The 27829-nt window shown below is 42.6% G+C and overlaps 1 protein-coding gene across 1 annotated transcript in view; it reads left to right on the forward strand.

The window, feature by feature from the left end:
* The window catches only part of MAST4 (microtubule associated serine/threonine kinase family member 4), a 341770-nt gene that overhangs the window by 249354 nt on the left and 64587 nt on the right, over positions 1 to 27829 (forward strand). Inside the window, exons 6-7 of the mRNA XM_054397478.1 lie at positions 12953 to 13035; positions 25493 to 25562. Coding sequence (XP_054253453.1) covers positions 12953 to 13035; positions 25493 to 25562 — 153 coding nt within the window. The remainder of the gene's footprint in view (positions 1 to 12952; positions 13036 to 25492; positions 25563 to 27829) is intronic.

Consider the following 27829-nt stretch of genomic DNA (forward strand, 5'->3'; position numbering starts at 1 on the left):
ATAGTATGGAGTGATAGATATGTGTTTACGAGGAGATGGGGGGCTAAGAGTAGGTGGTGGGGGCAACAGCGAGAGAGTTTTAGTCCGGAATAGCGCGCGGTCGCGTGTTTATGATGCGATGATCGGAGGGAGAGATTCGGAATGGATGACTGCGTGGGGATGCTGTGAGGAGGTGGGGATCATGTAATCAGATAGCGTGAGGGAGATAGGTGTATGTTAAGAGGCCTACGGAGAGGCAGGGGAAGAGGGACGCAAGGACTAGGGATGAAAGGAGTTACTAAATTAGAGAGGAAGAGTGGGCTGTTAGGTAGGAGCGAATAGAGAGAACTGTGGGCTCTGTCAGTGAGGAAAGAGGCGGGGTGTGGTTGGTTATTTGTCCCGCGAGTGAGGAGGATAGACTCGAGGGGAGGGAGTCGGAGATACGCTCGCGGATATCGCTGAGGCGAAGGGCTGTAGAACCTTAGACAGATGAAGAGGCAGGTAGCGATGGAATTCCATGGATAAAGACGGAAAATCGTCGCAGCTGAGATGCAAAGTAGTAAGCAAGAGCAGCGGACGGTGTAGCGGGGGATAGTACGTAGTATGATAGGAGATTTGTGTGTAGGGCCAGGATGCACGATGTATACTGTGTGTGGTAGTGAGGCACGAAGTAGTACGAAGAGATCGCACGTTAGAACGGGGCACGCGAGAGGTGGAGGACACTTAGGGCTGATGTTGTTATGCGGTAGAGGTTGTATAGAGAGGGGTGTGTTGGGAGTGGGTGATGGAGAGGCGAGTGAGTGATAAGAGTGGTGCGTACTCGCGATGAGAGATCACATTTTGCGCGCCTCAAGTCTAGATATTAGCGGAATTAGTGGCCAGACGGTCTCCTGTAGGAGTAAACTTAGAGTGCAAAGCGTTGGTGAGATCAGTTGATATCTGCGGCGGTGGGTGTGGTCGAGCCAGGGATAGTATTGAGCACTCGGGAGGTAGTTAGATGAAGAGTATAGTGGCCGGAGGATAGTGTGAAAGCAGGAGGGTGGTAGAAACATTGCGCTATCGTCTGTGTCGAGTAGAGATATGAGTAACAGGGGCGAGCGAGGGTCAATCGTTAGGGGCCAGTCGAGTGGAGGGAAGCGTAACAATGGGGGTCGAGCGCAGCTATACAGTGTATATCTTGGATCTCGGCAGCGGGGGCGAACCGAGGCGCCTGGAGGTGGGGGACATACGCGATAGGGTAGAGGGGGGGGGGGGGGTGGGGGGTGGGTGGGGGGGTGGGGGGGGGGGGGGGGGGGGCTTAAGGGGAGGTGCAGATGTGCTAACGCAGCGGGAGATGAAGCATTACGAGTAGATATGGGAGGAGATGCAAGGCGATTGTGGACTAGATCGATGCGGAAGGATGGCGCAGATGGATAAAGTGGACGGAGAGGCATGTCTGGGAATGTGCGAGGGGGTGAATCAGAGAGATAGAGGTGGTGTGTGAGCGATACATGGAGGAAAGCAGGTGAGTCCCGTGGAGGCAGGTGCATAGGGAGGTGAGGCTATCGAGAGTGAGGATGTGCGTGGAGCGCTCACTGTCACGCTCGAGGAAGGCGAGTGCCGATAGCATAGGAGAGCTTGTACGATACTATGAAGCGGCGTTTTGAGCAACGCCTCAGCCGCGAGTAGCAGAGGCATGACGTGAGTTAGAGTAGCAGACACAGCAGAGCAGGCGCAGGTGTCGCTTGGGATAGTAGCGAGTGATGGAGGGGTGGCGCGCTGCTGCTTGTCTGGTCGACCAACGCGTTCTGAGTTCCGGATGATGTATATCAACGCGGTAAGCGATGAGATATGCCTGTCATATGTTGATCAGTGCTTGGCGAGTGAGAGAGTGAAGTGCAGAGGTAGCGCAAAGAGAGAGAAGCAGGGAGGATCAAGAGTAGTGGGGATGTCAGGAGCGTGGCCGATATGATAAGGACAAGCGCGCACGCTGAGAGGTACAGTAGTGAGCGGCCGGTGTGGGCGAAGTGTGTTGACGCTTTCGTGATCAGCGTGTTAGAGATATATATGAGCGAAGAGAGTTGTAGCCACGCGAGACAGCGCTCCGAGTGGCGGCTTAGTATGTGCGAGGGTCGCTAAGCGAGTGTGGTATGTGGTTGGAGAGGCTGGGCGAGTTGCATTCGGGGGGGGAGGGAGAGATTGTTGCAGCTAGGCAGTAGGGTGTACTGCCTTGTGAGCTGAAGGGTTCGTGCGGCGGGGGGCCGGCCGGGCGCCCAGGAAGGGGGCGAGTATTCTGCAGCGCATCTCGGGTGTTTTAGAGTAGCAGGGTGGGATCCGCTGAGGAGTTTTGAGGGTTATAGCGTAGTCAGTGGTGGTAGATGGTGAGAGCTATAGAAGGGAAGAGAGAGCATTGCAGAGGGTGAGAACATTAGGGAGGGATGAAGAGATAAGTATCATAGGGCAGTCTAGAACAGGAACGGGTTGGACACGCGAAAGGATCGGGAGCGCGAGAAGAGAGCGTTAGTTGATAGTTACTCAGCGCTGGAGAGACTGAATCTGTGAGAACCAATAAGAACGATTGTGAGCATATGAAGCGCGAGCGTACGTAGGAGGTGTATTTCATGAGGAAAAAAGGAGGTGTCTGCAGGGGACAGAGAGCCTAGTATTGACAACAGAAGTATGAGTAGAGAGGGAGATGTGGTAGCGCTGGAGTGTTTTATTAGCGTCTAGATAAAGTGGGTAGGTGTTGAGGAGATAGGGTCCTTTGCGGCAGCAGCCGAGGGAGGAGGGGCGAAGAGCGGTGCGCTCTAGAGAGAGTTTGGTGGGCGAGAGCTCGGGGGCTCCGGCAGATAGCCGTGTGAGATGAGTGACGACGCCATCCGGGGGGTGTGTGGCAGGCTGTGTGCGATGTATGTATGTGTGGATATGCGGGATCCAGGGGGGAGTCTCGTGGTGAGAGGATTGTAGGGTGACCGGGGATGGAGCACGGAACGCTTGTTAGGTGTGGACCGATAGCGCTGGAGAGCGCTGGACAAGTTTGTCGAGGGTGCTCAGACGTGGTGTCTCTAGAGGACGAGTGAGAGACGCTGAGACGGAGATCCGTCGGGTGATGACGACGAGGGAGAGCTGCGGCGCACCAGAGCGTGCTGAGGCATGTGCAATTAACTGTAGGGAACGCGGGGTCGATCAGGGCGCAGTGCGAGCGCTCGCAGAGCACGGCGGCGGCGCCGAGCGAAGACGGGTTGTGTCCGAGCGGGGGGGGGGGGGGGGGGGGGGGGGGGGAATAGTAAGAGTGGGCACTTTTATTTATGGTGATATATTATGCGCCTAGGGGAGAGCAGAGGGTAGAAGGGTGCAGATGGCTGAGGTAGTCGGATTAAGGAGGGATATGAGAGGAGATCGCTTAGAGCGAGAGGAAGCGATTGCGAGATAGGCAGGGCTGTGAGCGTGTTGTGGGTGGTGAGGTGGTGCGCTGGAGGGGGCGAGAGGCGATGTTGCGCGGCTCGTACAGAGAGGTGCGGAGGAGGTGTGCCTAATAGATAGTGCAATGCGAGACGCATATGGATTGTGAGCAGCTACGAGGCGTATCGGGCGGAGAGTGTACGCGCGAGTGAGCAAGAAGATGGAGGCGCGGACGAGATGGTGATGACGGCGATTGGCCAGGAAGGAGGTCTTGGGGAGGCGGGACGGGCGAGCATGGATAGTGATGAGATGTCAGGTTAGTGTGTGCGACCCGAGGGCGTGCGTATGATGTAATTGGTGATAGCGAGAAGTTCCGGGGGGGCTCCTCGACCAGTGAGAGGAAGTGGAGCGGATCGGGGATTGAGAGTGCACGAACACGCGATGGGTGATGATTAGGGATAGCCGAAGGAGGTAGTGGTGGAGTTGATGGTTTTTATGTTGGAGTGCGCGAGTGATGATATAGTGCTTTTGTTATCCCAGAGAAGTTGCAGAGGTATGTGAGCGGGTATAACTGAGCTGTGAAGGCACGGGCGACGTGAGACTGGCTGGTGACGTATGCAGTAGAGATGGGTGGACCGAGCGGAGCAAGAGACTGATGTTCGCGGTAATATAAGAGGTTGTGCCGCATGGGAGGGAGAGTGACTGCAGGAGTAGTAGGGAGGCGCGAGAGTGCGAGAGTGGACAGGAAGGATCGCGATGTGCGATCTATCGCACGAGTGAGGTTTTTTGAGGAGCTTGACGACGTGCGGAAGGGGGGGGGGAGAAGTGGTGTAGGTTGCGAGCATGGGAGATGGTGTGATGGTGATGTCCGGGGCCCTCGTGCGTATCGGGTGTTGTTGAGGGGTGGGGGGGGGGCAAGGTCAGGTTGATCAGGGCTTGAGCAACCTGATCTAGTGGAAATGTCCCTGACCAAGCAGAGAGGTCAGAGTATGGTATCTTAAGGTCGCTTCCCACTCAAATCTACAAAGATTCTACTATAAAAAAAAAAAAAGGGAAGGGGGCGGCATATCGAGAGAGGAGAACGAATAAGTTTAGGTGCAGTAAGAGTTCGTAGGCACTGTGCATGGGAAGTAGAAGAGGGCGTGTGTGTGATATAGCGTAGAGGCGAGCGCAGTATGTAGGCTACGGCGGGTCGAGGGGTTGTGGTCCGGAATATTTATCGAAGGTGAGATCGGGGCGCGGGGATGACAAGAGCGGTGAATAGGAGTACATAATTAACAGTTATTGGCATTATAATTGCTCGTTGTGACAGAAAGTGGGGTGTGTGTCAAGAGGCGGTAGACATTTTGCTAAGGAGATATGCGGAAGATTAGAAGGCGATTAGGTAGGGAGTTTCAGCGGTGCGGGGGGTGGTGGGTGCGGGGGGGGGGGGGGGGGGGGGGGTCTCTCGATGAGGGGGGGGGGGGGGGGGAAGACGTGGAAATGCTACGGGAGCAGTGATGGACGAAGGATAAAGCGAACGGGCTATGAGTCAGGTTGTGAAGATGGGGCTGGGGTCGGGTTAGCGATAGACGGAGAGGGGGGGGGGAGCTGCGGGCCGTGAGTTGATTATCCTAGTTCACAGTGCTTATGTGGAGGAGCTGGTTAGAGCGATTGCAGGAGATCACGCAGTTAATGGGGGTTTAAATGATGCCTCGGGGGGAGGAGCAGCTGTGGATGGTACAGAAGTAAGAGCATGGTGTAGGCTCCGGATTACAGTGTTAGAGATAGTAGAATTAAGGTGAGCGAGGCGCCGCGCGACATAATCGCGGTCGAGTTGTGGTGAGTGGTGATAGCACGGGACAGCGCGGTCCCTGTGCTGCGTCGCTCAGCGGTTGGAGGCTATGGATGTATATCAGCGATCGTGGCCATGGTGGGGGATTTGGATAGTACTAACTGGCGAGATAAGTGGTTCTAGAGTGATGCGGGGGAGAAGGGGGGAGCACAAATGAGAAGTAGAGAGCAAACTGAGGAGTAGCGGACGGCGAGGGAGCTCGCGGAGAAAGGGCGTGGACTAGGAGGGAGAGATGACGCGTGTGGCGCGCGCGAGCTAGAGTGGGATCAATGACTCCATTCAGCTCCCAATTTCCTACCTTTTGAATTATAGGATACCATTTATTTAGTTGCACTTTGCCCTGATTATTAGGAAAAAATATGTGGGGGTGAGATTAAAATAAAAAAGCTGAAAACTGTCAAAAATGTAAAATAATAAGGGAAAGACTAGTTCTAGCATTTTGTCTTTTAGTGGCTTTTCTCAGGGGGAGAGGCTCTGCAGTACAGTGCAAAGCAGACTGTTTCATGTTATAAAGGGTTCAGGTGATTAATAGTACTTTGCTTTAAAAAGTCTCTGCTTCTCTCTATGTGAAAGTGTCTTTGGTAACATAAATTACTTTTACAGGTGCAAACAAATCAAGGTTGAAAGGAAATCAAAGTACAACCTCTGTAGCAAGAAGCAGAGCAGACTAAATTCTTCTTTCCTTCCCCACAGCTGGAAATGGATTGGTCATTTCTGAGGTGTGTCTTAGAGGCATCTGCTGAGGCACAAGGTTTTGTGGACTGGCTGCATGTGTAACCGTGTGGTAATTTCCAGTGTGGCAGACTTTAACCCTTTGAGACTTTACACCATGCACTCAACACCACAACTGACATTGTGCACACTCTTTTGTTCAAGAGAAGCACCCCCCTAAACTACCCTCTCTGTTGAGAGTGCATTCAGTGCTATAAGATGATCTGTCTGGCTTACCATCCTGGACCACTAAATCCATGATATATGGCAAGTTATGAACAGTGGTGCTCAGACGTGTAGTTCTTGGGAACAACCACCTGCAATGAAAAAAGAAAGCAAAGAGATGATATGTCCAAGTGGCAAACAGAGTGAGAAAATTTGGGGAGGAGCTGGACAGGGCTTCACTGTGGTAAATACCTGGTGTAGAAAGGTCTTCCAGCAGTAGTTTGAGACATTCTACTGTTTTCTCTTAATTCTGAAACACACTGGCCTCACAGCATGTGCTTGGCTCCCTTGCAGTGCTCAAATGGTCTGGAGAATTGGCTGTGGCTAATCCTTGCATTGGAATGGATGTTGTTCAAAGGAAGTATGGCTACAACAGGAAACGTTAGTTTACTCATGTTATTTGTTGCCAGTAGATGGGGTGCACTGTTCAGTTTTAAGAGTGGAAGAGGCTCTTGTTCTGTACCATAATTTCAGCTAGGGGTGGAAAAATGAGGAGGAGATCCTCCCAGCTACCTCCTTGTCTGAGTCTGACTTACTGGTGTTGTGAGCAGCTGGAGCAGCCACAGGGCACCAGCCTAGCTCTCAGTTGTGGGCAGAGCCGGTGGTAAACACTGCCTGTGCTACTGCCTAGCAGACAGCACTACAACCACAGATGGAGAGGAGGCTCTGGAGAGAGCAGCAGCAGTTAGTGGTGTCCGGCAGCCCTTACTTCCCTCTGCTCCCTACGCTCACTCTATTTCTCCCAAGCTCTGAACAATGAGCAAGGAGGCAGAGTGACACATATCCTGCAGAGTGAGTCCTGTGTTTTAAACCTCCTGCCTCTGCTTGATAGGCATGTGGTCTGGTAAATAGGGTATTTCCTGTCTAATGCAAATAGTTTCTGCAAGGTTATTTTTATAATAAATATAATCTTGGATATTTAAATTTTTTAATGTTTAAAGTTTTAAATACAGAATTGTATATATTTAAACAACTATTTGTATATATTTTGTGTGTGTTAAGTATGAATGTATACATATGTGCTTATATACATACCTGTATGCATGTACCAAATTTGGAAAGAATATATGCAGCCATGTAGTCTAGTAAAAATGTGTCTGAAAATAATGCTACGTGATACTAAATAGGTATTAGTGTGGAACATTGAAAGCCTTTAAAAGAACAAAAAGAAAACTCATGACTGTTACTGATGGTGTATTTTATTCTCATGCAGATGGTTTACACATTTCTCAGTGATTCTAGCATCTTGAAAATTTGCCTACTTTGGTACAGCAAATCTTTCTCAAAATTGTAAACCTTTGCTTCCTTACTCTTCAGACTGTCTTAGCTACAGGGTAGAATAGGACCACAACAAACAGCTCTATTAATCGAGCCTGTGGATTTTGTTAATGTAACCATAATTACGTAGTATTTGGAGAGAAACATCCTTGGTTGACTGATTTCCCCCCCCCCCCCCCCCCCCGCCTTTATAAAACAATCTAAGTATGAAATTACTGTTAATTGCAGGCCATGTGATAATTTGACTTTCTAGATCAGGAGATGCTACATCAAATACAAACATAAAGACTTTTGTCAAAGGAGCTAAAGCACTGTGTGCCTTCTCTTCATGGCACCTGGTTTTTGCATTTGTTTGAGTTAGGGTCCCACAGAACTTGCTGAATTTGAGGAACATAAAAATACTCACCAAAGTTTTTTTGAATGCAAAAGGCTTCTTTAAAAACAACCCCCCAAATCAAAACAAGCTAAATTCCTTACTTTAAATGTTTTAACATTTTTTTAAGTCACTGTTGTGTGCACTGTTGACTCTTCAGTGTTGCTATTCATGGAAGATAATAAATAACTATGAAGTTGCAGGTTAGCTAACTTCATTGCAAGTTAAATAAAACAGAAATATAACTTAAATTTAACTTTCCTCTATAAACAAAGTGGCCACATCTCAAGTCATGCTAGCCATAGCATGTTCCTCTTTAGGAATTTTTCAGCCATGCGGTTTCAATAGCAGAGAAATTATAACCACCTTTTCTATCCTTAATGTCTTTATGGGACTGTTGGTCCTGCACAGTTGTCTCTGTTATGCTAAAAGTTTGCATTCAAGGTACAGCAATATTGATTTGTCTCTACTTGTATTAGAAAATAAATCATTTTGTTTTCAGCCTCTCTTAAAATAGAAAGAATCTACTTTTAGTCCTTACCCTCAGCTAAACCACACTGTTTTACGCTGCTGCCAAAATTTAAGAAGTTCTGTTGCAGAGTAATGCTGTGCTCTGCATACGCTGTGAAAGGTGGTGAACCATCATAATAGCTTAGAGTTAAAATCCATCTTCATTACAAATGTAAACATTAATAATTGAGGGTGTTGAAATAATTGTAAATTATTAAAACAGATGCCAAATTCCACATGAGAAGTGTGGCAGTTGGTAATTTCTGTGTATATAGCCTTCTTTCCCTACTTCATTGGGAAAAACTAAAGTAAAAGGCAATTAACCTTTACTGCCAGTAGTTTTATCACTTGTTAGCCCTCTTTCTGAGGAAGAAACTTCTATTTCAGTGCCTATGTCTCACAGTTTTTGCCATTTCTTGATTACTGTATCAGGAAACCTGCATTTAATATTTCAACTTTGGATGAAGTACTACCTATACTGGAAGAAATGGTTTTTTACTTGAACCTTTCATTTCGTGTAGTGTTTCCAAGAGGTTGTGGAGTGTACCTCTGTTTCAGTGGCCATAGAAGTACTTCTGTGCTTTGCTGGTTTCGGTCTCTCGGTTTCCATCACCTCTGCCCAAATGGCTTTTGCCCAATCCATGAAGAGCTGTAGCTATTTAAGGAGCAAGGTAATCAAGGTTCATGCAAGTGGACTTCAGCAGCTGTTGTTCAGCCTTGCTTTGTGATTAACGAAGCTGAGCACAGAACACTTTGTTTTATTGGGAGTACTTCTCATGGGAAGCATTGATCTTTTTGTAGCAACTGGAGGAGAAGTCACTCAGAGGTTAATGCATTGGGCCTAATACTGGAGTTGGGATGAAGAAGGAAAGCCCCAGCAGTGGGACGTGAGTAGTCAGGATAGGGAGGAGAGGGATGTGAAGGGTAGGAACTGTCAGTGGCAGAGAGCAGGAGGTAAGGCATAACCTGTCTGGGGGATTTGGAAACCAAATAGGAAGTAATTATTTCAAGATAAACAGCAGTGTCAGTAGTCCAGGGCACTGCTGATCTGGTGCAGTGCCAGCTACTTGCAGATAGGTAGTCATCCAGGACTGTCAGTTTAAGTTGTGGGCAGCAGAATGTAGTCCAGGAAGAATCTTCTGGGCCAGAGAAAATGACAAAGGGCAAAACATGTAAACTTGCTGTTCAAGTTTTGTGTGTACCTTAAAGTTTAATCATTGTTGAGCATGACTGATTTAAAAATTATTTCCCCCCACTCTTGGGAAAAAAAGTTTTCCTTTCTCTCTCTCTCTTTTTCTTTTTTTCTTCAGTGTTCTAAACACTGTATTGTATCTGCTGCTTGGCTTGCAAGTCTCCTGCCTGTGCAATGCAACCTGATCACAACATGAAATCAAGGCTTAGAGAATTGTGTTTGAGTGTGTGGTGCTCTGTGGTTTTCCAAGGTTTATATGTTTCCTCTAGACTATTCCTGCACTGCTGTAACTTCTCTGCAGACAAAGAGGTTTTCTTTCAGGGCTGCCTCTTACCTGTTGGTTTATCTTGTCAGATTTGAATTGGAGAAGAATATTTTTTTGAAGATAATAGAAGGGGAAGGTTACTTGATGTGTTCAGAGATCTAGGAAAAACTATTTTGTCTGCAGAATGTCTTTTATTTCTGAGATTCTTTTATATATGGAAGAATGCTGTTTCAAGGCTAATGTAGTTCAATAAGCAATGCTTTAATTCTTAAATAGTGCAACCTTACTTCCCATTTGTGGTGTTCTAGCAGCTGAGATCATCTTTCAAGGTTCCCTGAAGATTTTTTTTTTTTTTTTTTTGTTCACAAAGAGCCTCTTCCATAATAGCATTATTCTGGAGAAGGAGTTCCGTTTCACAAGTACGGGATGGATAACATCATTTCAAAATCTTTGTTAAACAGAACTAAAAACCCAAAAATACAGCAAGAGCTCTGGGATGGATTTGTCTTTTCATGCAGTGTTTCACATCTTACCTTACTGTTAAGAAAAACAAAGGAGACGACATATTTTGTATTTCTCAATACAACATTTAATTTGAACTTGATAAATGGAGATTCTCTGTACAGCTGCAGGCATGTCTGAGCAAATAGGAAAGATTTATTTTATTTTTTTTCAAATGGCAGTTGGGGAAAGCTTCTCTTTATGTAAGATCTTGATATTGGAGGTAATGCCAGTATGTATCTCAGAGCAATTCTTTAAAACACCCACCCGACCCTCCCCCCTGACCCTGCCCCCACCCAAAAAAAAAAAAAAATCAAGATAATTTAAATTAGAGGTTTTTGGTAGTGGTTTGTGAAAGGGGTTGCACTAACTTCACCTGAAGAATGTGAAGCTTTAATTTTAATGTGAAAGTGAATACAAGAGATCCATTACTTATGCAGGACATTCTGACAACAGTGATAGAACTCAATTTGTACAGGTAAGGGAAAATGATACCAATAACCTGCACTGGGAATAGTCTTTGTAGCAAACTCAGTGGAGGGTGCCTAGGACTTTCTGAAAGTAACGTTTGTTTTGCTGAGAATTTACCAGGGATTAGATGCTTAAAATGTATTCCCTGCTTATGACAGGAGATGAGGTGAGTCTTGAGCCATACAAAACTGCTTTAAAGTTACATGATCTTAGCCCTAGCATGCACCACAGATGTTGTAGTGGTGCCATTGCATCATCATGGATAGATGCAGTCTAAGCGTCCTGTAACAAATGTCTGATGGATGCTAAACATTTCTACTGCATTCAATTTTAGATTGGAGAACTGCAAAGGAGCAGGTTTTCAAACTTTGAAAAACAAGGTTAGCAAATAAAGTCAGGCTTGTCCTAGAATCATACCAGAAAAATTACTAAAAATAGAGTGGCATTGTATGAAGCTAAGGGGAAGAATTTTGATTGTTTTTAGATAAGAATTGTGTATGACTCTTCAGCTGGACAAAGTTTAGAGATGGGAGAGAACAATGCAACTTTGAAATTTTTGTCTAATGAAATACAGAATATTTGCTCAAGTTTCGTTATTTAATCAGTAGACGCAAGTGCTGAGCATATTATGAGTAATTGTATAAAGCTGGTCTTACTCCAGAACTATTCCTAAAAATACATGTACATGATTTTATATTTTAAAAGTTCTCCCTGGTTTTTCACTTCAGAAATTGTCTCCTATATTTGGTAGGTTCTGACTTTTCTAATGCTCCAAATATGAATCTTGCAATCATTAATGCTTTCTTTTCTTACATAGATCTCCAGGAATATGTACATACCTGTGAGTGAACTCACTGGTTAATTGATGAAATAATTAAGTGATATGGCAATTCATTATGCCAATGAACTTTGCATTAAGCCATTGAACAGCTGGGACTGGCACTCTTGCTGCTTCACAAAACATTTTTCAAGAGAAGACTGGTCTTAGTGTTTGACTTTTTCAATACTTTAGGTGTTTTCTGTACTGTTTTCATACTCAGCATTGCCTTTGCCTTCATTTTGCCCATATTTCCCTTGTTTTCAGGATTACTTTGGATTGCTTTTGAATCTGTTTTACTTAACCTGCTTATGCTATTAAATGTCATCCTTTCTCTTATGTTTTATTTGACTTGCTTGCTTTCTGGCTGTTAAGTAGAGGTCATAATACTAGAAAATTAATCTTTGGAGACATCCTGATATATGATATAAATCTATTTTTTTTTTTTGGAACCTTCTGGGTTAATGAAATGCTTCTATGTATGAATTTGTCTCCTTTAACAGCCTTGCTGTTTTTCTGAACCTTTACAGGATTAAAATTCTGATTGCTGTGCTGTAAACATAAGCATATGCACTGGAGTTTATCCATCTTTACATCTCTTTGACTTGAAGACACTGTTTTCCTTGTGCGTGAATGTTTTCACTAGTGGGAATTTATGTGTGTGAGAATATTCATGATAGCAGAAAATGCAAAAAAGAAATAAACTTGTGCCAACAGATATTTTAAAACTTCGTAATGTATTTAAGAAAAATACCTCCTTTCCTAAGTTTAATAGATGCATTAATTTACTATTTATCTGCCCTAATGATCTTGTGATATGGGAAATTAGTGGCTTCGCAGTTGAAAAATGTAAGAGTAAAAAATGCATTCATCTTCTTAGGCATCATCTGTTCCACTGACAAAAGGCACAGATGCGATATTTATCTCAATAATTAGATTTATTATTACTGTGTCATTCTCAGATTGATAAATCATTGCTCTTTGTGGTGTGTAATTTGGAGCTACCGTTCATGCAATAGAAATCATTGAATGGTGATTCTCAGCTTGGAACTGTTTTTCACGTCATGCTTGTGTATTTTTATATGTTGTAAAAAATGTATGGCAAAGAACCTGTAGTCAAGAAAGAATATTTCGCAATTGTGTCTACAGGAGAATGCTACTCTTTGCACAGAACAGCAAACATGAAATCCCAAAAAGTATCCATGGTGCGTTTTCTTTGGAAACTGCAGTCCTTGTCATTGTCCAGCATGATTGTAGACTTCCTGGACATGCCTACAAAAACAACAATAGCTGTGATTTTTAGTAGGAGACTAGGGAAGTGAACAAAGTAGCAGAGTCTCAGTATGTTCATATGTGGTGCATGCTGTATTTCTGATGCTGATGTTGTCTTTCCTCTCTTTTTTTTTTGCCCACAGTTGTAGAACAAGCAACAGGAAGAGTTTGATAGGCAATGGACAATCTGCAGCTCGGCCTCATTCACCACTCTCAGCTCATGCAGGTGATTTTACATTTATGCTATTAATACTATTACTAAATTCTGAAAATGTCTGTATTTGAAAGGAAAACAGACAAATTCTCTATCCAAGTACTCTTCCTTCCACTGTTTAGAACAGCAAAAAGTTGCATATCTTTCCATCTGAATTTCTGCTATGTTTAGATCACAAATTCTATGTTACAGTGAGAAGCAATCCAGAAATTCCTATCATGGATCAGGCAGCTATTTTTCTCTCCTACTTTTCATTCTAATATTTTGATGCATTTTCTCTCCCCTCCGTTTCCTTTCTGGGCCTAGTTCAGTGTGAAAAGGATATAAAATATCTTGCACACATGCTAAAGGTAGTGGAGTCGGTGAGTAGGGTATTACATTCTATTCCTAGTGCTTTTGCTCCCTAGGATTTGTGATGTTAGGCATGTTGCTGGTAATTTCTGTGCTTCACTGTACACAGCAATAAGCTGATGATTGTTTTGGTTTACTTCTAAATCACCTGAAGCACTTAAAGATTGAATGAAAGTCCATAAATAAATATTTTATTGAAAATTATTGTCCTAATAAAAAAAAAAACAAACACAAAAACCAAAACATTTTTTAGCACATCAAAACACATTTCCTGAAAGATTTGAGTACATTTTTTTGGAATTGGCTGTAACTACACACCAAAATGAAAGCTCCACACCAATCCTTGGGTAGGCAATAACACTGAAAGCTTTGGAGACCTGCTCTCAGATACTAAAATAGATACTAAAATAGAAGGTGCAGAGTTTCAGATGAATTTTTTTTAAGAAGATGGTGAGTTTATAATAAGTCATCTCCGGTTTTCTTACGGAAGCAACACTATCAGAGAAAACATGGTGATGTTTTTCACCTTGAGCAGCAGGCGATAACAACCAGGAATCCAGACAAAATGAAGACTTGTGAAGAGTTCAAGGCAGCAGAGCATTTAAAGCAAGCAAACAAAGGGAAAAATGGTACAGACTAATTTAAAACTGACATGAAAATTTGGGATGTTTGAGATCACTCTCTAGGTCCCCCAAATGCAGAATCAAGCATTTGGAACAGAGAGGATTGCTAGTCACCATAGAAAAAGGCTTTAGCTGTGCTGTGCTGACTTGATGCTTGCTGTGAGAACTAGCATGTCTACTGCTATGCATGGAAACTGATAGCTTAGATTAATGATGCCTAGCAGGCTTCAGATATATGGAGTGGATAGCACACACTACCTGGGACCTGAATATAGATCATGTACTTATAAGTGCTGAAGTATTCCTGTCTGACAATGGGTTTGTGCTTCCAGCAAGTTGCTTCATCTTTTTGAATCAATTTCTCAAACCATAATAGGGAAATAATAATGCTGGTGTCCCAGCTCTTGACAGGTGTCTCTGAAGATGGATAACTGATACTGAAAGGATTGAAACAAGTTAAGTGCAAGCTCTTCTTTTCCTTAAAGAAAAGAACTCAGCAGTGTGCTGTGTATTCTAAAACCCAGTGCGGAAATTCAGCAACTTCTGCATAACTGCAGGATATAGTAAATTCTCTTAATACTTGTTGTGAATATTCTCCCAAGGTATGTGTGCTGAACACTTCAGCAGCACTATGAAATCTTGTATATGTCATAAAAATTTGCATGTGTTTGTCTGGCACTCTTTATTATTGCTTCTATGTATAGTTACAGTAAACATTCACACAACCATTGGCTCCTAGCTCAGCTGGCTGAAGTCCTTTTCAGGACTAAGAGCATGCTCAGAGTCACCCTTGACAGGGTTTCTGCTTTGTCTAGTGATCAGACACTGCCTAGAACTGACTTCCTATGCAGACTTATTTATATTTGTGCCTTGAATCACTGTCATTTTAATTCACATATGCACAAAAAAGATACAAATTTTGAGAGGAAGAGGCTAGTAAAGCCACAGAAGTTATGTGTTTTCACCTACATGCACAATAGTTCAGTGTGTCAAATGTTTAGTGCCTGTAAGTCTTCTTGATTTTTAGTGATGCTATGTTTCTTTTGTTGTCAGAGCCACCAGGTCTTACCTGCACTGAGATCTGTACACTCAAATAACACCCCTACTCTCTGTGACAGCCTGTACTGGAGGCCTGGTTTCTTGCTAAGTGCAGCGGAGAGATGTGACAAAAGACACCATGTGCTCTATTGCCTGCTGGGTTTAATCCTTTTGGCAGTCCTTGGATGGGAGGGATTACTCCAAGTCAGAGAATCTTGGCTCACTCCATTGAGGAAACCTGGTATATTTCCTGTGCAGCTAGATAATTTTAAGGTCTTTTTTTTGACTAGGTATGGAAAGTAGCTGGAAATAGTGAGTTTCTGCTTGAAAAGGTCTCTAAGTAGAAATGTTTATTTTGCTGCCTGCACCAGACCTTCTGTATGTCTTACAGCTCCAAGTTTCAGAGGGACTGGAGATGACTCTCTTTTAACACCTTCACATCTTTTTTTATTAGTGCTTTCTCTTGGAGGCTGAAACAATAGAAACAGAAGAGAGGGAAACATCTAGTCCTAGAGGCAGATGGAGAAAGCTCTATATGCAACAAAATATTAGTACTTGCATTGGAAAAAGGTTTTGTCATTGGACTATCTTTGGCTGAAGTGTGGTAATTGCATGCATTCTTTGCAAGTATGTTCTAGTAAGATTATGCAGAATATGGAGATCATTGAGAAGGGATCATGCTCTAGGAAAGCTTTTCATGCATTTTCATGTTTCATGTGAGCATGGCTGCAAAGGATTAGGCTCAATGGGTGCTAACTTCATGCAGTGTTGCACAAATATTGCCACTTGAGCTGTCAAAGGAAAGGACTAATTCTTGGATCTGCCTTTCAAGGGCCTGAGTCTGACAAATGGTAGAGATGAGAACTTGAGCCATTGAGGACTCTCTCAATCCCAACTGTCCGTAACAACATTCAGCAGCTTCTCAGCACACTTTTTGTTGGGTCATTCTTTGCTTGCCCTGGCAGCAGTGTTGCTGATTGTAGAAGAAAAAGGTAGCAGCAAACCCAGGCTGTCAACTTCTCTAGCTTCTTCAGTTCCATTTTATCTTCTCAACATATTTCTATGTGCATTGAGAGTATTCTTTCCACTCTTCTGTGTTTCTATTATGTTTGTCTTCATTACCTTGCTTCCCCCTTCGGAAAAAGCCTAACATGCTTCTTTGATTTTAAAGAAAGAAAAAGTCAAAAGCACTAGTGAAGATTTGGGCTGTGTGAGTTCCATTTCATTATGCTCTAGTCCCCATCTCTTACCTTCCATGTTTTTCGGTGACCTCAAGGACTCTAAGAATTTTCTTCTATTTCTGGAGCAAGTAGAGGCAGTGCTTTACAGATTCTTTGTATACTCCAGTAGGAATATGAGCTGTTCTGAGCAGAGTCAGAGCATGTTCATCTGCCAGTCAGCTAGATCCTGGCTCCAGAAGCCTGTCTTGTGGTCCTTTTTCAAATGTGACTGGAACCATAAGCCTGGGACTTAATTAATATGCCTAGACATAGTGATGCTTACCTAACAGCATTTTAAGCCAGGAATTACAGTATTGGATGATTTCTGTTCATATGCTGCAAGATATATATTTTACTGTCTTTTCATATCTTGGGAAGTTAACTGAACTTGGGCTTGACTATCATGCTTGTAGGCTGTGCAGTCCAATATCAGCCTGACATAGGGTCAGAGTTATGGTTATTAATAATGATTTATGAAATACTGATAATATTATTTATTAATATAAAATATTAGTAACCTTTTAGCAGTATATATGTGTGCAGATTCTGGTGTACGATTGTGGATATATTCTCAGAAACTGGTACAGTTTAACAACTACGAACCAAATTAGAAAAATCCAAAACGTTATTCAGTATGAACTGGCGTGCAATTTGCCGTTTGTCCACCAGGTGGTGATTGGACCAATTTTCACTCATGAATTGTGGCTCAGGGCATTGCTGGGAGCTGCTACTGATAATCCATATTTTACAATACCACACGGGCTAAACCACAGGGATTTTAAACAGAACCAAAACTGCTAGAAGCTTGTTGCGGAGCTGGTTGCTGCTGAGGCTCTGGGGGTGGTCCCTTCTGGATGCGGTGGAGGCAGCTTTCTCCTGTGGCCATAGGGGTACGGTGTGGGCTCTGTGTGTGTGCACTGGAGGCTGGTTCACCTGGAACAGGCTCTTGGACCGTCCCCTCGGTGCTGCAGAGGGCAGGACCCTGTGCTATCTGGGCTGTGGCTATCTGGGACATTCACAGGTGGTCCCGGCAGGGCACGGATGGTGCTCTGAATCACACTTGACATCTTAGCTTTTGGGCATGGGGTGACGGGCAGCTCCTTTTCCCGCGGCTTAGCAGCTGGCTGTGAAACGACTGGGCATGGTCCTGGCTTTCATGAGTAGCACACAGAGGGTGGATTTGGCTCACAGGTCTGCAGCTTTGTGCTAGCATCAGACACTTAGATCTACTGAAAGGCATTTGGGCAAGTTCTCCCCAGCTGGTGAGGCTTTGCCAATGGGGCTCAGTCCCTTCAGGGCATGGTTAGGCAGCTTCTTCATACTGGCGGGACTGGGGTATGATGCAAAGCTGGCTGTAGTTCAGTGTAGCTTATGTGAAGGACTCTTTGCTGGTTTCCAGGTAAACAGAGGCATGACAACACTTCCCAAGTAGCAGGCTTCTCTCCAGACTGCAGACAAAGGCAGAACACATGCATGAGGGTAGAGCACATGCACGAGGGTAGAGATCAGAAGCAGAAGAGCAAAAAGGCAATAGCAAAAGAGTGAGTTGTTTACAACATGGGTAATATTTATAATTTGCTTGGATTTAGCCAGTAGTTAAGTGCTTGGTTAACACCCGTTAGCCAGTAGCAATACATATGGCCAGAATATGGCTTGGAAAAAGTACGAGCACCGCACAAGCATCCCATAAGGTGGGCTCATGATCTTGTTTGCCCCAAAGAAGGCAGGTTGGGTTGTTTACCCCGGCTTGTTGACACCTGGCCTTTTGTTTGTTTACTCAGCTCTGACTGGGAAAGGAGGGGGAAGAGGGTTTTGAGCAAAACATGTAGGGACATGTTTTGGCAGTGTTTTGGGGCATTTCTGGGCATAGGCACCCTTTACCACACATAGTTTCAAGGTGAGTGATAGGAAAAGGAGATATGAGGCCACTTTCAAGGTTTAGATGTACTCTGATGTCACTTTGCTTTGGTTTTGGAAAGGAAGTGCCTAGGGTTCCTTGTTGAGCACCACCTTCCTAATTCAATGAAACAGGAAGTGCTGTGGTTCGAGCAACTCATATGGAAATATGGATAGATTATTTTAACCCTGATGTTGTTTAAAACCATTTTGCCTTCTGGCTTTGTATTGTCAATGCTTTTCTGCCAGATTGGTTTCTCTTACGGTACTGTATCCCACTACTGTACTCCCTACTGTCAAGAGAACTCCACCCACCTCTGGAGAGAGCCTGATGTTGCTCTTAATAAAAATACTTCTGTTAGATGCTCCTATTTAAGTGGACTAGGTTCTTGGGCTTGTACCATATTAGTTGTTATTGCTGGTTGTTATCTCTTTATTACTGACTATTCAAAATGAAGGAAATCCAGATTATCAGGCACCCAGAACGGATCTCAATTAATTATAATTTTGACAATCTTCAGTGTTATCCTGGGCCCTTCTTGTAGTACTAATAAGAGTGTTGGTTTTGCTTGGGAATTTGCTGCCTCAGGAATAGCTGAAGTTGGTATTTTCATCCCTTTTGAGGACACCTTTGGATCTACAAACAACCTGTTAGCTTCTGCGTTAGTCAGTTGCTTGTTGGGAGAACAGGCAAAATATGTATGTAGTTAACTCTACTTGCATCTGAGTTTTATTTTAACCACTGGTTTAAGCTAACTGTTGAGAAAAAAACTGTGAGTTTTTTTCTCCCTCACATCTTTGAGAGTAAAAAAGTGCTATGCATCCTCTGTGTCAAGCATTGTGTGTGAAGGCATGTTGTGAATCTCAAGGTCTCCCTTAGTGCACTGTGTTGGCACTCTGCTGATATCTGCTGTTTTGCTCAAGAATGTTTTAGTCTTTGATATCTGTGAAGCAACCATTTGGAGATGTGACTGCACCTTTGGAAACAATGTGGTTTACTTCAGACCTCCTGAAAGCTCAGGTTGCAACAGCTTTCCTTTTTTGAATTAGTAGAACATTATTCCTACTCAGGCATCTGTTGGTTATATTTACAGATGCAAAATGAATTGCACAAACACTGAGTAATTACATAAAGCTTTTTAATTGTTAGCTTTACCCTTTCAGTCATTCTCAGATTCATTTGTTAGTATGAGAGGGATGCACAAGTGAAACCAGGACCACACTGACTGTACAGGATGCAAATAGTTCATGAGGATTGCCTGTCAAAGAAAGGGTAGTTTTTTTTGTGTGCAACAGTAACCATAAAGGCTCATAAGCTGTATTAAGGTCTCAGAGCAGTACATAATCCAAGGCTTAGGAGCATACAGAGACATGAGCTCTGAAATGTAGGTTTAAAAATGGGGTAGGAGAAGGACAATACATCAACATATATGTAATATCTCTGTATCTCTCTACACTAATTACTAATCCAATACATGAAATGTCCTTTTCCTCTGTGCAAGATATGTATTCTACCTATAGAGCTAAGGTGAAAAGTCAGAATTTTTCAGTTGAAGTCTTCCACTATGCCTTATACATATGTGAAAAGATCATAAAAAATTTCAAGAATACCAGATTTCACTGACATAAAGTCTTTTTATTTCTCATGAATATAGCAAACAAATCTATACCAGATAATTTTGTTGGGTTCAAACCTTCATAGCTATTAGTAATTGTCTTAGGTTAGTTGTTTGGACATCCTCTACTTCTAGTACCTGGGCTGGAAACCATTAAACCTTCCGAGAGATTGTTTTGATTTTAGAATGAACTGTGGGTATGTTCAGAACTGTAGGAAGCCAAGGGTTTGGTTGCATCATTAGCTTGGACAACATCTGGTGTCCTGGTCATTAATGTTTTTTCAGCTGACTGCCTGCTGCTGCATAGGCAGGTCATCTTGCTCCACTCAGCCTGCAAAACGAATGATTACAATATCAGCAAGTTAGGGCATTCAAGTGTCCCCATCTCAGCAGTCACAGGAGATCATTCCTGTGGTGGTACTAACCTCTAGGGATTAGTAATCATAGAATCACCTGGGTTGGAAGTGATCTCTAGAGGTCATTTAGTCCAACCTCCAGGCAGTGAGGAGGGATATCCTCAACTAGATCAGGTTGCCCAGAGCCCTGTCAAGCCTCACCTTGAATATCTCCAGGGATGGAGCTTCAACCATCTCTCTGGGCAACCTGTTCCAGTGCTCAACCATCCTCATTGTGAAGAACTTTTTCCCAGTGTCCAATCTAAATCTACTCTTCTCTAATTTAAAACCATTGCCCCTCATCTTGTCACTGCAGGCCTTTGTGAACAGTCTCTCTCCAGCCTTCTTGTAGGCCCCCTTCAGGCACTGGAAGGCTGCTGTTTGGTCTCCCTGGAGCCTCCTCTTCTCCAGACTGAACACTCCCAGCTCCCTCAGCCTGCCCTTGTAGCAGAGATGTTCCAACCCCCTGATCATTTTCGTGGCCCTCCTCTGGACCTGCTCCATCAGGTCCATGTCCTTCCTGTATTGAGGGCTCCAGAGCCAGAAACAGTACTCTAGGTGCAGTCTTACCAGAGTACAATGTCAGTATCACCTTGCTCCATCTGCTGGCCACACATCTTTTGATGCAGCCCAGGATGTGATTGGCCTTCTGGGCAGCAAGCACACACTGCCTGCTCATGTCCAGCTTCTCATCCATCAGCATCCCCAAGTCCTTTTCCACAGGGCTGCTTTCTGTCACCTCCTCCCTCAGCTAGTATTGACAGTGAGGGTCGTTCTGACCCAGGTGCAGGATCCTGCATTTGGTCATATGTGGTGCTGTTTGTATCTGCTGTAGGAACAAGATTTGGCTGTTCGGAGCAATGCTGTAAATCTTACTTGTCTGTATTTTAATAAATGTTTCACATGGTGCCACTAAGACACCATGTGACAATTAATAAGACAGTTGATAATAATTGCAAGATAAGTGGGAAATTGTTTAAAGAGGAGAAGATGAGGTTGTGCCAAAATAAGAAATACTATAGAGTGGCTATTATCATGAGAGTCCTCAAGTTTTGTTTGCTAAGTAGATCAGGGACAATGTGCCCTTTCCTGTTAGATTCAATACATTTTTGCATGGGATTATATGATGCAGTTGCCTAAAGCAAAATTTAAACAAGGAAGGTCTTACCTTCCCTTGTAATCCTTATTCTAGATTTTTTTCAGTCTGCCTAGACATTTGTCAGCTTCTGTGTGTGTGCATCACACAGAAAAGTTAGTTTTCCTGAGGTTTTACTTTAATCCTGTGAATTTTGTCCAAGATGGGTGGTGATAAGTACTGTCAGTTGAAGCAAAGAAGAATCTCTCATGCAATATTTCAGTTATTCAATCTCTCATAAAATATTTCTGTTAGTCTGACTATTTCCACATGTAGAATAATGAAAATTGTTTTACTAAAATAAAACTTCATTTAGTCTTGGTTTTGGGTAAAGTAAAAGTTACAGCAAGTTCAGTGCATCTTCTACTAGTTTAAGGACAATATATGTGGTAAATTTCATGCAGACAACTGACTTTTAAATCCTGTTGAAACATAGCACTGCTGGTATTTTGAGTAGTGGTCCCAATGTGCAAAGCATCCTGGCAAATTGATTTAAGGAGCACGCAGAGCTACCCAGCTTTTATAGGGGAGAAGGAATTTGCTGGTCTGAGGCATAATTAATCCAGGTTTTGAAACAGCTTGAGCTCCTCATCTCTGAATGCATCCCAGTGGAAGGCACCTGTAGAAGTACTTAAAATGATTCTGCTGGCCAGCTCTATGTTCTGCTGACTAGCCTGTTAGTTGCAGTGTGAAGGTCAGAACTGTAACTGTTGGTGAGTGGTTTCATGTTCACTTCACAGTGTGGGTGCACCACCAGGTAAACAGACACAGAGGAACCCATGGGCATATTGTTTGACAATTTTAAAAGATCATGAAGTAATGTCATCAAGACTTCAAGCTGGATTTGTCTTTGATTTATCAGGAATTTGGGATTGCAATTATCGTGAATCTGTTATTCCCTTAGTACTAACAACAGGTCATTGCAGCTGAAGCTTTATTTTCTAAGTTAAACAGCTATTAAAAATACATTAATAACATACAGTGACTGTAATATGCCCTTTTGAAAAATTTAAAACATCTTTCCTCTGTGGAAAAGACACAGGAGTTCTTGAAGCTGCTTGCAAAACAATCACAATTAAATTAGTCTTGATGCAGTTTTCTTAACAATAGCTACTTGTGAAATGAGCTGCCCTGTGTGTTGTCAAGAAATATTGTTTTGGTATGTTGATTGCCTATTCATTTTATCTCCCAAAGGATGCTGCATTTAATTACTTACCTAATGCCTGACCACTGGTCATGTTTACCTTACTAGGTCAGAAATGTTGACAGTAATCTCAGCAGCATAGAGATACCCCAGGACTGAAACATAAAACAGCCAGCAGATCCCAGAGAACAGCGGTATTAATAAGCAAGCACATGTGGACAGAGTTAAACTGGCACTGTTTGGTGTTGGCTTGTTTTGTTTTGTGTTTTGTTTTGTTTAAAGTCTCCCAGGTATTGACTGGCAGATGGATGGATGAAGGCCATAATGGATGAAGGTCATGTATGGGACTCTGCTTCTAACCTGTCTTGCTTTCCTGGACCAGCACAATTTAAGCCCATGAGTGCATTAGCTGTTTCTCAAGTCAGTTTGGGTCTGGGTTTTCTTTCTCTGTTTCCAGTCTCATATGAGTTTCAATTTCTAGATAAACCTGCAGGATTTAGTAACTAGGTATTATGCATACAGTTTTACCAGTTTTGTTACTTTAAACCTATTGGAAATAGTGGTTGCAAACTGATTTTCCAAATAACAAGATCTGATGCTCCTCCTCAGTAAGACTTTGACTTCTTAAGGTTTCCTCTGTGAGGAAATGATCTTTGTTGATTCTCTTAAGGTAGTTTCCAGCATTGTCTCCTCAAAGCCACTGCAAGATCTGTAAAATTAATCTATTCTTCCACCATTTTTTTCCATCTGTGAAGTCTACACATGTCCTCTACCTGGTGGACAATTAGTTTTGTCCTTGATGTGCATTAAATATGTGTTACATATATATCTGTATGTAACTTCAAAATAGCTATCAGAGGAAAGGAATTTGTTTACAAACCCCCCTATGCTGGTTCATCAAATTATTTTCTGTCAAAAGCTGTTTGCCTTATTGCATTAAACCTAATTCTCTGCTCTTCTCCAGATTCTAAGGTAGCTTCTTTGCCATGTTTTCCTCTAAGTCTATTCCAGATTACAGTTTGTTGGTTTTTTTTTTTTTTTCCCCCTTGTGCAGTAGCTAGAGTTGGTTTGTGTCTGCAGTGCTACAGCGGGGGGCTTATCTTTATTAAGTAATCTCTGGTAGCACCCAGGAAATCTTAATTAACTGCTAAATTAAATGAACAGTATTTTGATGTTTGTAGTTCATGCAGAGGAAGAATAAAATGTGTTCCCAAATAAAGACTGAAATCTGTGTGGTTTCAGATTCCCTCTACTTCAAATAACCCCCACCTCTCTCACACCACACCCTCCTGCAGTGAAGATGGGAATTAAGCATAGCTCAAAAAACATCCTGCATCTGCTTCTAACAAAAAAAAAAAGGGGGGGGGGGGAGGCCATGTCCTCTACATTTAGTACCTAATGATTCCATGATTACACTTTCTCATATGGAATTAAATTGATCTGTTAAGATCAATACATTATTAATTCCAAAACTTGGGTAGAAATCAAGGTTACTTTGAAGGGCTCACTATTCTGGAATTTCCACGTGCAGGTAGTAATTTTGTCTTCAAAAATTAAATGCTGATTCTGTCTGGTTGCTTAGGAACCTTTTGCTCTGTTGCTTGGTGTTGTGGTCTCATCTTTGTCCAAAAAATAAATGCTAGAACCAATACATTGGTTTCCTTTATATTTTTTGCAGTCAGTTGCCTGTTTAAGGAAAGATTGACTTTTAGATGTAAGCCAATGCTATTTCAGATCAAATCCCTATGGTTTTTGATGTGGTTTCAAACATTTGAGGCCAACAACAGATGTCCTTTATCTTGCCTACTTTCTACCCTAGCATCTCCCAAGGTCTTGTTTTAATGAGCGTGTCTGTTTCTGTATCAGAACGCTGCGTACACTGTATTTCAGACTCAAAAGTGATTAACTCGTTTTCTCCAGTTCCCACAGTTTGGCTTTTTGGCGGCTTCATTTTTCTTAGAGTTCACAGAATCACAGAATGTTAGGGGCTGGAAGGGACCTTGAAAAATCATCTAGTCCAACCCCTCCTGCCAGAGGTAGATCACACAGGAATGCATCCAGGCAGGTTTTGAATATCTTCAGAGAGGGAGACTCCACACCCTCCCTGGGCAGCCTGTTCCAGTGTTTCATTAATCATTTTTGGGGCTCTGCACTGGACTCTTTCAAGCAGTTCCCTGTCCTTCCTGAGGGGCCCAGGACTGGACACAATATTCCAGATGTGGCCTCACCTGGGCAGAGCAGAAGAGAAGGAGGACCTTTCTTGACCTACTAGCCCCACCCCTTCTCATACACCCCAGAATGTGGTTGGCCACCTTGGTTCATTTTATTTTGTCTCCAGATACAGTCTTCTTTAGTTGGAGGCACTGAGGATCAGAGGTGGCAGGTGCCTTCTTTCTGCACTCCTGCTGGTCCAGCAGGAGGTGGGTGCTTTAACATGAAGAAATAACAGACAGTTACAACCTGTGAGCAATATGCAGTTCTTCATCTCATCACAAAAGGTGGTCAACTTTCTGTGCCTTGATCTAGCAGAACTAAGGTGTGGGGGTAAAAAAAAAAGAAAAAGTAATTCAATGTGTTGTGCCTGCTTGTTTATTTTGGAGCTACAAAAAAAAAAAGTGAAAAAAATAATAAAAAAACTCCTTTGGAGATACTGTAGAGACTTTGTGTAGAGGCTAAATAATGCTGATCATTACTTCTCTATCTTTCAAACGTTGTGTGTGATTAAAAAACCCCACCTTGCTTCTAACATCAAATATATTTCTTTTAAGCTTGTAATCACTTTTTCTTCAAACTTTAATTCTCAAATTAATTTGACAGCTCTCAAACCGGAGGGCTAGAGGATGTTCTATGAGTTATAAAATCCAGTAAAAATAACAAATGAAATGTAAGTTGAATAAGATTCTATTTCAGAGGGTTTTTTTCTCTGAGACTAAGAAGAAATTCTGAAACTAGCTTCTGAACTGCTTGAAAATGCTTGGATTAATATGTCTGAATATTTTTACTGAAGTTTTTTTTCCCTTAATAATATTTTTTGTATATCTTCCCCAACAGGAAACAGTCCTCAAGATAGCCCTAGGAATTTTTCTCCCAGTGCCTCAGCCCACTTTTCTTTTGCACGAAGGTAAGAGGTTTTTCTGTAGTATGCAGCATGGATTTTGCATACAGATGTTGTTGGACCCACATATTAGGGGATAATTGCAAACACATCTGTCAAGACTATAACTTAAAATAACAAGGCTTACCTCACTTACGTAAACTCTCCTAAACTTCAGTTCCAACCAAATTGTACTGGATGATTGATGCAATGCAATCTTTGAAATACAAAGCAAAAAAAGTAATTTAAAAAAAACAACATAATTGCAATACATCCAGCTCAGACACTCTCCCCTTATCCACTGACATATGGGGAAATTTTAAGCTACATTCTAGGGTTGGTTTCTTATTTTTTTTTTGTCTTCAAAATATAAGTACATTGTTTATAAGAGCACTATTAGTGAAGTCATGAGTTCAGGACCTGATTTTTACTTGGCAGCAGCAATTCCATCACCATACCTTTAATACCTGACCTTGACCTGTCTCACTACCTGTGTCACTGAGACAGCTCTGTCATAGGAGTGGTGTGAGGATTAATACTAATAGGATTTTTGAAATCTAAGGGGAATTTGAAGAGGTCTATGAATTATTACTCAATATTTACTAAATAATAAATACTAAATTATTACTAAATAACCCATAAGCAAAGTTGATGGTGTGTCACGGGAGACTGCCTGTTCATGCCAGTGTGGTTTCCTATCACTTAACACTGTGTCAGCCTACTTCAAGTAATATATTCATTAACTCTAATCCTGGGAAAGTAGGCAGTTTATCTGTAGACCCAAGAGTATACTCACAAAAAATGAAATTGGAATGTGGTGGCTTTCTTGTATCATGAAGTATTGCCAGGCATGGAGCTCTTGTACTTGCAGTAAGACAGCAGTTGCTGCTATTGTTTTACTTCCTTTATTTTGGAAGTTCAATAAAGTAGCACACACAAGCTCTCAGAATTTAGTGCAAGGAAATGACTTAACTCTTTTTCAGAGTTGTAAAGTGGAGAAAACTTGACTTGTGTATTCCTTTTATCTGAAACTAATTATTCTCTGACAGCAGAACTTGTCCATCTTTCTAATAGCATATGATGTCACTTTCTAGATCAATAGCTTTGCGTATTTCTTTTGGATTTACTTTGTCTCAGTAGTATCTTCAGAATAAGGAAAGCTGCTTCTTCATGGATTATGTTTATGAGCATGTGTTTGGGAAGATTGATTAAATCCCAAAATAACATATAATAGAAAAAGCAGATGTGAAAGACCAAATGTTACTTAGAAATGCAGTGGGCCGGAAGTAGTTTTCCTTTCCCACCCATAAACAACAGAAAAGTTTTTATCATTATGTTTTTCAAAACCTTAGAATTCACGAGGAAAATGTGAGTTGTTCAGTAGTGTTTTGTTTGGATTTCGACCATTTTTAGAGCCCTGTAATAGTCTCTCAATTCTTTAATCAAAGGAATGCTAACACAAGAAGTTCCTGTGATTTCAAAATATTTCCCACTGTTTCAGTGGGATTCAGAACACTTCTTTTGAGAAATTTTCTACAGAAATTGATTTTGTTCTACATTCATATTGAAAATGCTTTATGACATTTGTTTGAAACAGTGTTAATGTAAAATTTTGATATGAGCATGGTATTTGTCTTGTAATTGTCTTCATATAACCTGTGACAGGATGGACATTGATAGCAAAATGACGTTTAGTTAGTGAGAGCAGTTTTCAGGATGCCTTTTCTGTTTTGTAAATTTACTGATGATACAAAGGAAGGGAAGGACAGCATGTGTGTGTCTATGACAAAACAGGTTCAAGGAGCAGAGGAGAGGTGGTATAGATGTGTGAATATTCTTTTTCCATCCACTGCTCCCACACAGTGGGGCTACCAAAAAGTTAGGAAAGTATGAAGAAGGGAGAGAAAGGCAAAAGGAAATTGTTCAGAAGCCTCCTGTGAGAAAGGAGGGCACCCCAGGTTAGCTATTTCTCATCAGCCACTCATCAGTATTGGGATGGAGGCAGCCTTCCCAAGGTGCCTTGGCAGCAAGCAGGAGAGGCATCTTTCCCCACCCACTTAGCAACCTCTGCTAGCCACCACTTAGGCCTCTCCTGATAGTTCATAGGAGCCCAACATCTACAAGCCCATAGGTTGGTGACAGATGCTATTTAGTAGCACGGTAACAAAGTACTTTGTCTCACAGTTGCAGAATGTATGGGTCTCACCCGTGTTTAAATGCCTTCCAAGTTCTTGTTCTTTCGACTGTGAGTATATTTAGCTTGCACAACTGAGCCAAAACGAAGAGAAAACTCC

The sequence above is a fragment of the Indicator indicator genome, chromosome Z, assembly GCF_027791375.1.
Source record: "Indicator indicator isolate 239-I01 chromosome Z, UM_Iind_1.1, whole genome shotgun sequence".
Lineage (NCBI taxonomy): Eukaryota > Metazoa > Chordata > Aves > Piciformes > Indicatoridae > Indicator > Indicator indicator.